An 11,769-nucleotide genomic window follows, 5' to 3' on the forward strand; every position below is an offset into this window, starting at 1 on the left:
CTTCGGGCTAGGTGTGGTAGCGCTTGCCTTTAGTTCTGGCACTCAAGAGGTAGAGGCAGGTGGATCTCTGAATTCAAGGACAGCCTGGTCCAGCAGTCAGGACTACACAGAGAAATCCTGTCTTGAAGAAAACAAAAACAAAAGCAAAACAAAACCCAGAGAGGTAAGAATGACCCTAACTTCACAGTAGGGGCAGGGCCTTGGGACGTTCTGGAAGGAGCTATGGTCCTTGTCATCTGAGTGTGGTGAGCTCAGGACTTGGCTCCCCTGCTCCCTCAACAGCACCCCCAGATCAGAAGGTGTTAAGCCACCTTCTGAAGCATCGGGAACTTTGATGGGGCTGACAGGACCAACCCAGCTCTTTTACAACCTTCTCTTTGGATCCAGTGTGCAATGCTACAGTTAGCTCGTCACTTGTCACACTCCGACCTTGCAGCTGTCATTCCTGATGTAAGAGTGGCTTTACAAATCAGCTCAGTCACTGCCAGGCAGTGGTGGAACATGCCTGTGATCCCAGCACTCGAGAGGCAATGGTCGGTGGATCTCCGAGTTCGAGGCCAGCTTAGTCTACAGCCTGAGTTCCAGGATAGCCAGGGCTACACAGAGAAACCCAATAGCTCAGTCTGTTTTGTTTTGTTTTTGTTTTTTTGAGACAGGGTCTCTCTGTGTAGCCCTGGCTGTCCTGGAACTCACTCTGTAGACCAGGCTGGCCTCGGACTCAGAAATCCGCCTGCCTCTGCCTCTGCCTCCCAAGTGCTGGGGTTAAAGGCGAGCGCCACCACTGGCTGGATTGCTTTTTTTTTTTTTTTTAATGTGATTGGTAGCTTGCTGATGGCCTTGCTGTTACAGTGTGAGGCATGACACTGTGTGTGATCTACAAGAGAGACCGACAAGTTGTAGGGAGCAATGTGGTCTTGGGCAGCAAGCCACCTGTCATTTCCTTCAATCCTCTCAACGTGAGTAGAACCAGCTCCACTTACAGGAAAAACGGGCACCAGAATACAACAGCCAGGCTGGAAGAAACGCAGGGCCTGGACATGACATTTTCCCTGGGCTCCTGGAAGCCACACTCTGCCCCCGCAATTGTACTGAGTCAGTTTCTGCATCTACAACACATTTCCTTTCTTTCTTTCTTTCTTTCTTTCTTTCTTTCTTTCTTTCTTTCTTTCTTTCTTTCTTTCTTTCTTTCTTTCTTTTTAAAGCCAAGGCTTTTTGTTCTAAAATCTTAGGTGGATTATGATGGTAGACAGGCGCAGATGGGACCTCTGTGGGGTGAGACGAGAAACGGGAGGCTGCTGGGGTCTCGCTGGGCTCTCTCCCCGACTCCTGCCCAGCAGACCTCCCTGGTGGAGCTCAGTCCTGCAGTGAGCAGGCTGCCTCTGGGCCTGTCAGGCCCTGACTGGTCTTCGCCAATAGTGGCTGCTTTTGGAACTGGCAGCAAACGTGTGGAGGGCAGCAGTGCTCACAGCTCCTTGGATGGGGGGTTCTCGGGGCTCCGCAGCAAGGACATCAGGTTCAGTGCGGAGACGCCCGGCACGTGGCCAGCGCAGATCTGCAGAATGCGCACCAGGCGCCGCGCCATGGCTGCACGAAAGCTTTCCACCTTCAGGGAAGAGCACAGAACAGCAGTGAGGGGGTGGCTGGCCCGGTGGACACACTCTGAGAAGCTTCTCAGATGGAGCTGGAGGACGAGAAGCAGGGGCACCTTAAGGGCACACCAGGCAGCTTCCTACCTCACTCTTCAAACCCAGAGATACTGAGCACCGATCAAGAGGAAATGGGGGACTTGACAAGCAAGACTGCTAAGGCCAAGGACACTGTCAAGCACAGGGTCACAGAGAAGTCACTGCATAGGTTGGACCTCAACCACTGCTAGTTCCAGCCACTGACAGGCACTGCAGGAAGCCACAGGGACAGAAGAGGATGGACAGGATGTGTCACCTACAGGTGACCCCTTTATTGGGGTGGAGAGCCCAGTGTAGCTGGGGGTGAAGCTGTCCGGGCCCTGAACCAGTGAGTTCTGGGCAAGTAAGAGACACTTGCAGACATTTTCGGAAAAGCAAACGGCGCCCCACTAGCGGCCCCAGGGCACTGTCAGCCTGTCACTGACTCCCTGCAACCCTGCCTCATCTCTACAGGCAGTGCCATGCTACCAGCTACCAGCTGTCATGCCGGAAACCTCAGTTGTCCCTTACTTGTCTTCCTGTCACCTCACATCTGTCCGCCAGCACTTTCTGTTGAATGTCCAGGAAACAGCAAGGACTATGGGCCACTCCGTGTCACTCTCCCCTGGACACCAATGACTCCAAGCCACTCAACCCTTCCAGAAAAATCTCTAAACCTTGTCATCGTTTCTGCCCTTCTCTCTCTCTTCATCTCTCTCACAGCCAGAGCAAAGCCACATGTCTCCTAGGCTCCAAACTTCAGCAGTTCCAGTTTCATTCCAAGTAAGAGCCAGTCTTTACCGACTCTAGGACCTGACCATCACTGCTAACATTTTCCACTGCTCCCCACCCCCGACCCCACCCCAGAACTCAGCTACTCCTGCCCCGGCCTCTCCAAAGGCCCCTAGACACACGAGCAAGCTCTAGGCCTCTGCATTTACTGCTCTGACAGCACTCTTCTGTAGACTGCACCACGTCCACTGCCGAGACACGAGCTCTTTCCTGCCTCGGTATCCATTCTGCCCATGAAGCCACAGCCTTAGCTCCCATCCGAGTCACTCTCTCTTACTTTACAAACAAGCAAGCACAAGTGGCCTGCCGAGAGCACAGTCAGGATGTATATACGTATATACTGTTCTGTGCAGTGCCTCTAATGCCTACAGCGGTACTAAGGCACACTGTGCATGTGAGGCATTTTCAGTCGCCCTCCTCAAAGGTCTGACTCCTCAACCTCCCGCTGCTTTAGCCTGAGCGCCACAGCTGCCTCCTGTCACTCACGCCCTGTGCAGACATGCCCCGCCCATTCTGACCACAGCCAGGACTGCCCACGTCATATGGGAAGACATATTCTGCCGGGCTAGATTCTGACAAGACTGGGCCAGTGTTTGCTGGATTTGTGTGCCAAGCACTAGCACAGGGCCTGTTGGTAGACAACTGACACTGGGGGAATCACACACCTCTTAGAGCAGTGGGTCCCAGCCATCCTAATGCTGCAACCCTTTAATATAGCTCCTCATGTTGTGGTGACCCCACCCCCCAACCATAAACTGATTTCACTGCTACTTTATAAGTGTAACTTTGCTACTGTCTATATGATAATATAAATATCAGGTAGGCAGGAGACACAGGTGGAGAACCACTACCCTAGAGTATTTCCCTCCTACAAAAGACAACTAGCAATTCTTGTTACACAAAGGCCTCCAAATATGTTGAGGTTCCAACTTGGTAAGACAAAGTGCATGCTCTGAGAAGGCTACTCAGAGGCCTGCGGGGACCGCCGGTCTAAAGATGGGCTCTTCATCGAGGGATGAAGGCCTGCCTCTGCGCAGGGATCGGAAGCCCTGCTGCCAACTAGAAACACACAGGAGTCTCTGCTCCCCTCTACACACCTGGCCCAGGGCTTTCCTTTCTTTCTTTTTAAAATTACATTTAATAGGGAGGGGGAGGAAAAGGCTGGCCAGTGGTGACCTTTAACCCCAGCAGAGACAGGAGGACCTCTGAACTGGAAGACAGCCTGGTCTACAGAGTGAGTTCCAGGACAGCCAAAGCTACACAGAGAAACCCACCCACGCATGAAGGTCAAAGGACAACTTGCAAAGAGTCCACTCTCTCATTCCTTCTTCATACAGGTCCCAGGGACAGGACTCAGGCTGAGAGCAGTGCCCTTACCAGCTGAGCCACATCTCTGTTCTAGTCCAGTCCTCGCGCCCCATGAAAACTCAAAAGCTGGTGTGGCCTGCCACCTCGTGGCCATATGGGAAACTGCAGCAGCACCTGTCATCCAGATTAGCAGGCACCATAGCCACCACCTTGGTTATGGAGCAAAGATGACTCTTCAGTAAAAAAACAAAACTACTGAGGGGTGGGTGCCAGGTGACTCACAGAAAGCAGGTCACAATGGGAAAACGGCTGCAGACTAACGGGCTGGCCTAACTTACAGCGGTGTGACTGAACAAGCTGAGTCTTCCTGGAGTGTTTCCTCAGAGCTTTGTTATGAGGAAAACCTGGCACGGGAGACACTTCCGGTGTGCTGGGAACGCTGGGTGCCACCTTTGGAGGCAGAGCTTGGATCTAGTCAGGGATTCTAAAAACAACTGTGACTAAGACAGGTGCTCGATGAACGGAATATAAACCTTGATTAGTGCTTTGGTCTCGGGGTGATGTAGGGGGCAGTGTAGCAACAGAACACAGCAGTGATGAGGCTGGCCCTAACTGCAAGCCAAGGCATCAGTGCCCCTTATGTGCACGGGTGCCCTGCCTGCATGTATATCCTGCACCATGCGCGCCTGGTTCCCGAGAAGGATAGAAAAGCGTATCACATCTAGAGTTGTAGACAATGGTGAGCTGTTATGTGGATGCTGAGAACCAAACTCAGGTCCTCTATAAGCTAACAACCGGCCCAAGCATCACTGTCTGCTGGTAACTGCTAACTTAGCTCTTCCTGTGACTCCCTTGGCTAATTGAGCTCAATTTAAGTCACATGTTAGTATGGTTCTCTCTGTGTGTGTGTGTGTGTGTGTGTGTGTGTGTGTGTGTGTGGTAATTCTGGAGTTTTGGGTTTCTTAAAAAGAAAGAAAGAAATCATAGAAATATAAGAATGTTTTTGTCTTAATCCCAGGTGTAGTGGTGTGGCGCTGCTTCAGGCGTCCACAGCAGCTGACTGTGATTTGCCTGTGCTCTAGCAGAGGCGTGGTTTTGCCAGCTGCAGACAGTTTCTGAGATTGCGTGATGTTTGGAATTCTGGGAACTTTTCAGAAGGTATGTAAATGCTAGCGGCCTGAGGAGCGGGGGTGGGCGGTGTCGGTTGTTAAGGGAGATTGGTTAGGGTTTGTTAGTAGTTGTGCTCAAAGAAGAAACAAGAAGAAAGAAATTGGATTCAGAGATCTCTATATCCCCTTTCTCTCCTCTGTCCTTCTTTCTATGTACTGATGGGGGAATAAAGGTAGGAAAGGAACTCACATAGTAGCTAAGACTGGCTTCAGGGAGGGGCTAAGTTCTACTTCCCATCTAAGTTTATAGATCACCTGAAGTCTGCCATCACTGGCACAGACCAGAGACCCCATAACAGGAAACTCCTGACACAGAATGTGTGGAGTTCTGTCCTGACTTGGTTTTCACTGAGCCACTTTGTCTTTGGGAAAAGGTGCCAGATCCAGGATCTAACTGTTCAAACCTTGAAACTAACAAAAAGATCCCTTGGAGCAACTGAGGAAGTCAGGCCCGTGGGTAGGACAGCTCAGGCCCAGAGAACCTTCAGTAATCCTCCCAGGGAGTGTACATTAACTCCTGTAGGATAACAACACGTGTCAGCGGAGTGTGCACTTCTGGGGCTCCGTGGGTAAGTGTGCTTGCTGTATAAGCATGTATCCAGACCCTAGCACACATGTCAAATGCTGTGTGTGGCTGTGCGTGCCAGTAACTCTACTGCTGTGGAGGGAAGGGAGCAGCAGAGGCAGGCAGGAGGATTGCTGGGGCTTGCTCGCAATCAGTCTAGCTCCATGTTCAGTGACGACCCTGCTCAAGGGAACCAGGCAGATGGAGATAAAGGCCACCCAATATCCTTCTCTGGCTTCTGGGCATGAGCAGGTACATGATCCATCACACAGTGTGTTCACAACACATACACAAAATAACAATTAGAATGGGAGAGGGGGTGACTGGGAGGAGGGGCAGTGAGCGGGATAAAAAGTGAATAGAAAAAGACAATAGAGAGAAAACACATACCAGCCTTCTACGGCCAGCCAGGGCTCACTGGTGAGCACACTTACAGAAGCTAATGGATAAGAATGGAAGCAACACACCCAGCGACATAACTGCCCATTTAACAAACACCCCTATTACTTGCTGTGTGTCCTGTCCTGTGACGTTACCTGACACTACAGACAAGGTCTGTGGTCTGTGGAGGTTAGGATCAGGCACTCTGACTGCAGGGAAGACACGGGGATACGCTGGTTACTGAGACAGACACAACACTGTATCTCCTAAGAACTTACCCTCCAGCAGGAGAGTGGGATCTTAACAGGGACTTCCAAGCACACCACAAGACTTGAGCTAAGCCTCAAGCCACAATCACACGGCTCCTTCCATATCAGGTGCCATCTCAACTGGAGACTTGGGGACCGTTCAGAAAGCAGTCCTGATATGCTCACTGTCTGTTCACCGCCCTTTCTTTGTACTGAACTATATATAGTACGGCCTCAATGAGCAGGGTTCTCACCTGTAAATCACAGAAGAGCAGCGGGCTTCGGTAGGTGTGGGCCAGTTTTATAACTGTGTTCTGGTGGACGCTGCAGTGGCTTTCCCGTCCCGCTGCAAAGAAGCCAGGCACACACACTTCAGGCTATACCCGCCCGAGATCCACCTCCAGCTGTCTCCCAAGGGCTGCGATTAAGGGTGTGCACCATCACTGGACACCTTCAAAGGTACATTCTTAACTGGGGCTGGAGACAGGGCTCAGCAGTTAATAGCACTTACTGTTCTTCCAGAGGACCCGGGTTTGAGTCCCAGCACCTACGGTGGCTCAGAACTGCCTGCAACTGTCTATAACTACAGTTCTAGAGGACCCCATACCATCTTCTGGTGTCCCCAAAAAAAAAAAAAAAAAAAAAAAAAAAAACCCCATGTACATAAAATTACAAAAAACAAAACAAAACAAAACACCCCAAAAAACCCAACAAAACTAAATTTCTAAAAAGTCAGTAGTCCGGTAAGGAGAACCTCTCTGCAGGCCACCTCCCCAAGGGTCCGTAAGTGTGACCACTCTAGCTAGGTGGGGTGTCACAGGAAGGGGCCAGACTTACCCCCTGTGACAAGGAAGCACACTTTCCCCAGGAAGAAGCTGCTGTCCACGTGCTGCAGAAACTCCTCCACTTTCTGGAGACTGGGACAGGAGAAGCCAGGCAAGAAAGCAACCGCAAGACAGAAATACGCACTGGAATTATGGCACACACCAGAACACCGAGCTAAAATCTGGGGGAAAATCTTTTTTTTTTTTTGGAAATTTATTTATAGGGTGTACACACACGCTCTGTGTCAAGATCTCATGTAGCTTGGGCTAGCTTAAGATGACCTTGACCATCTGACCTTTGCAGTCTCTATACCCTAAATGTCGGGAGTCCCTGCGCTTTTATTTTTTAAAAGATATTATATTATTATTATTTTATTTTATTATTTTACAGTACGCATAGGCAGGAGCTTCCATGAATTTAGGTACACCAACACAGGTGTCCGTGGAGGCCAGAGGCACTAGGTCTCCTGGAGCTGGACTTACAGAAGGCTGTGAACCTCTTGTGGATGCCGGGATCCAAAACTTCATAACCACCGAGCCACTTGTCCAGCTCCATATACCATTTAAAATTTACCTTTACTTAGAAGTTCATGAATGTTTATAAAATAACCAAGCAGCAAATATGAACACACACATATAAACAATAACCTTCTCTTGGGCTGGAGATGTGGCTTAGTGGTTAAGAACACTTGCGGTTCCTCCGGGGACCCAGGTCCAGTCCCCAATGCCCATGATAGCAGCTCACAACTGTCTCTAACTCCAGTTCCAGGAGACCCAATGCCCACTTCTGGCCTCAGTGGGCCCTGCACACATACTGTACACAGACTTGCATGCAGGCAAAATACCCACACACATAGGCTAAAAAGAGAGAGAAAAAACAGAATCCTTCTCTCGGCACCACCCTCTGCTGCCAATTCTCCAGAAAAAACAGTTGTCAATCTCGGGTGTAACTCTTGGTGGACTTTTCTTTTATGTGCAAATACAATGGTGTGTTTAAAAATAGTAGTATTTTTCTCAAATGCTGTCCAACTCCTGACTGTTGTAGTTTTGATATGGTTTAGTGTATCTACAAATTTAATCCCCAGTGTTAGTGAAAACCTCAGGAGAGCACTTGCCCACAAGGGCGCAAGGGCCTGTGTTCTATCACCAGTGCTACAACCAAAATAAATAAAATGAGAGAAGGAATCTGGGCTGGCTCAAAGGTTAAGAGCATTGGCTGCTCTTCCTAGGACCTGAGTTTGCGTCCCAGAACCCGCATGGCAGCTGACGGCGACCGTCTATAACTGCAGTTGTAGCTGGTAGGATGCTTTCTTTTAGCTCCCTCAGGAACTAGGGATGCATGTGGTACCCAGGCATACACGGGCTAGGAGGACCCCAAGGGCAGAGGTGTTTTCTACTCTGTTGTTAGGTGTATACAGTACATCTCAGCGAACATTAACTAGAGGAACGGGTGATGTTGTCATGATTTGTCTTTCAAACTCCGAAGTCCTCCCTCCTTGCCCTGGGCAGCCTCCCACTGCCTCCTGCTTTCCCATCACCAGATTACTGTTCTAGCGGTCACCCAAGCTAGAGCCTGGTGCTGCCTCTCACCTGTATTTGCTGTGCAGGTTAATCACAAACACAATCAGGTCAATTCGGGGCCGGTTCACATTGGAGGGCAGAGGAAGGGAGTTGGCCAAGTGGCTGAAAAACAAGACACGGCAGGATTAGACACACAGACCCAGCTCACAGTGACTGGCCACACATAGTCCTTTATAGCGAAAGAAGCTGCCTCGAACGGAGCCCAGCAGGATGGAGCCAGTTCTGCCCAAGCCTCTCTGGACTGATTCCTTCTGCCAGAAGGGGCTGTTAGGGACTACTGTGCTAAGAGGACTCAAACCCTGCTGGCTGAGGCAGAAATGGGTTCCACCCACCTGTTTTCATTAGCCAGCTGTGTGACCTCAGCTAAGCCTTTATTTTATTTGGGCTTGCTCTCTATAGTTACCAAACACCCACCTGAAGGCTTTTCTTGAATTCTGCCACCCATTCTTTGTATATATGGCATTCTCCTTTGTTTTCTTTACTTTTAAAAAAAACATTTATTGCAGGGCATGGTGGCACACAACTAAATCCTAACAATTGGGAGACAGAGGCAGGCAGATTTCTGAGTTCCAGGCCAGCCTGATCTACAAAGTGAGTTCCAGGACAGCCAGGACTATACAGAACCCCCTCAGTCCTCCCCCCATAAAAAAATAAACCCAAAACACCCTCTTAGAATATATTTCAAGGAATACTAACCAAAAGTATAACATTCATTTTTTAAAAATGTCATACTTTTTAAAAGATACATATTTTAGACCTGAACCCATATGTGCCTCATACCAAACGGATTATGCAGCCCTGGTGTGGCCTCTACTTTCTTAGTTGAAGTTAATCTTTGAACCCCTGATCCTTTTGCCTCTGCCTCCTGTGCTGGAATTACAGGCTTGTGCCACCATGCCTACAAAAAAAATTACATAAAATATACATTGCCCAAGAGGCTTCTTTGGTAGCTAGCACACTGTTCAAGCACACTGTTCAAGAAAAAATGAAGCCGGGCGATGGTGGCGCATGCCTTTAATCCCAGCACTTGGGAGGCAGAGGCAGGCAGATTTCTGAGTTCGAGGCCAGCCTGGTCTACAGAGTGAGTTCCAGGACAGCCAGGGCTACACAGAGAAACTCTGTCTTGAAAAACCAAAAAAAGAAAAAATGAATTTTCAAAAATCCTGTTCTACTTCTGAGTTATGAGATTGGGCTGGGGTTAATGAATTTCATATTCTCAAGCCTAAAAGCTTGATGAGGTTAGAAAAATACACAGCAACTACTGCTCCTCCACATTTGGGGGCACTAAAGAATTCTCAGAATGTTGCTGCAGGTATCCCATGCCAGACCCTCCTGCCACCAGCAAAGCTTTTGGAGCCTTGCCACTTTCTATGTCACTTCCCTGGGCTAGCTCACTAAGCCTTCCTCAGACATCCTTCCCTTACATTCGTACCAGCCCGAGACAGCATCAGCATCTCTTGGATCATGACTTAACCAGATTAAACCCAACTGTCATTAACAGAGCATCTTCTCTGTGCTAGTTACTGCATAAGGCCTTGAGGATTCCCCAGTGAACCAGAGTCAAAATCTCTGTCCTGAGAAGCTGATTGTGTGTGGTTTGGGGGTGGGAACCAGAAGCCTTCTTTTATTGTGTTGGTTAGTCTTATGTAGCCCAGGCTGGCCTGGAACTCGATATGTAACAGAGAATGGCCTGGAGCCTCCTGCCTCCACCTCATAATGCTGTGGTTACAAATGTGTCCTCTCATGTTGGCCTGGAAGATAAAAGGTGTTTATTTTCTACTCCCCTGGGGTTCTGGTCACCTTGTTATAGTTACTTTTAATTGTCAATTGGAAACAACCTAGAGTCAGTCATCTTGGGGAGTCTCAACTTTCTAGATGCTTTGTAATGTTTTAAAATATTTATTTTATGTGTGAGTACTCTATCTGCATGCACCTGCAGAGGGCAACGGACCCCATTACAGATGGTTTTGAGCCACCATGTAGTTGCTGGAATTGAACTCAGGACCTCTGTGAGAGTAGACAGCGCTCTTAACGGCTGACCATCTCTCCAGCCCTCGTTTGTAATTTCTTAATTGGACTGAGGTAGGAAGGCCCACTACAAGTGGCACAATCCCCTAGGAAAGAATTCTGAATTGTCTTCAGTTTGGAGAAAGCCAAATAAAAACTTGCAAGCCTGTGCTTGTTCGCTGCTTCCTCTTGACTGTGGATATACAGTGACCAAGTGCTTCAAATTCCCGCACCAACGAGCAAGCCAAACATGTCCTTTCTCCAGGAAGCTGCTTTTGTCGGGGTATTTTATCACAGCAAGAGGAGAAAGGAAACCAAAACACACCTCCCCTGTTGTTTTTACATGCTGACGTCTAAACTCCGAGCCTTGTCAATGAGAAAATACCCAACCCGTGAGTGTGTTTTTGGCGTGCGTTATGACCTATGAACATTTGCAGAGACCAGTAAAGGAGCCAACTCGACAACCATAGGCAGGATCACGGAGGACTGATGCCAGCTAGGAGCGGGGCCCTCTCTCCCGCAGGCTCCCTTCCCTCATGCCAGCCCAGAGTTCAGGCTACAACCTCAGCAACTTACACCCTCAGCTCGGACGCACAGTCGTCTTTGAGCATCGACTCCGCCAGCTGCTGCAGAAGCGCATCCTCGGTGCTCACCAGCTGCGAAGGGAGAGAACCAGGCAGATGGAGACCCGAGCAGGGCGGCTCCTTTAGAGGGCCCCGCACTCGGAATCCCTCCTGGGGGTACACACTCAGTTAGAGGCGGCTCGGAGGGAGCCATTTCCTCAGAAGAGGACCCCTAAGGAGCCATCCACGGAGGGGGACCGCCCGGCCTCCTCTTCGAAACGCGGGAAAGCCACGTTCGAACTGGAACGCCCACTCAGCCGGTGGTAAAATCAGTCGCGCGCCTATTGGTGGAGGCGTCCCTCAGCCTCGCGAGCCGCCGCTCCGATTGGTCCAGAGTAACGCGCCCGTCCGCCCGCCCCCCGCTGTCGGAGCGCGCTGAGGCTGAGGAAGGGCACCGGCTTAGGCTGCGGGAAGCCGGTCCAGGGGCGCTGCCCGCACCTACCAAGACGGTAGCCCTGTTCAGGTCGGGCAGTTTGTCCATCGACCTCAGCACCGACATCTCAGCGGCAGCAGCGCCACTCGGCTCAGCGCATGGCGCTTTCAAACCGTCGCAAGGCCCGCCTCTAGTGGGCGGGGCGCAGTACGCACGTCCGGGCGGGGCTTTCTG

At 50.2% G+C, this 11,769-nt stretch overlaps 1 protein-coding gene across 4 annotated transcripts; it reads right to left on the reverse strand.

Annotated features, from left to right (window-relative positions):
* Positions 1–789: 789 nt before the first annotated feature.
* Cenpm (centromere protein M) lies at positions 790–11,721 on the reverse strand. 4 transcript variants are annotated; one of them, XM_029469439.1, is made up of 7 exons: positions 11,605–11,712; positions 11,116–11,195; positions 8,542–8,634; positions 6,965–7,044; positions 6,382–6,473; positions 6,035–6,088; positions 1,526–1,603 (listed from the first exon to the last, which is right to left on the reverse strand). In XM_029469439.1, the coding sequence occupies exons 1-6, from the start codon at positions 11,659–11,661 to the stop codon at positions 6,041–6,043; spliced, it is 450 nt and encodes a 149-aa protein (XP_029325299.1). In that variant the 5' UTR covers positions 11,662–11,712; the 3' UTR covers positions 1,526–1,603; positions 6,035–6,040. The 4 variants fall into 4 exon arrangements, with proteins under 4 accessions (XP_021039182.1, XP_021039183.1, XP_021039185.1 ...); XM_021183523.1 differs by lacking the exon at positions 6,035–6,088 and having other exon boundaries at positions 790–1,603; positions 11,605–11,721; XM_021183524.1 differs by lacking the exons at positions 6,035–6,088; positions 11,605–11,712 and adding an exon at positions 11,288–11,381 and having other exon boundaries at positions 790–1,603.
* Between the last annotated feature and the right edge of the window lie 48 nt (positions 11,722–11,769).

This window comes from Mus caroli, chromosome 15 (genome assembly GCF_900094665.2).
Source record: "Mus caroli chromosome 15, CAROLI_EIJ_v1.1, whole genome shotgun sequence".
Lineage (NCBI taxonomy): Eukaryota > Metazoa > Chordata > Mammalia > Rodentia > Muridae > Mus > Mus caroli.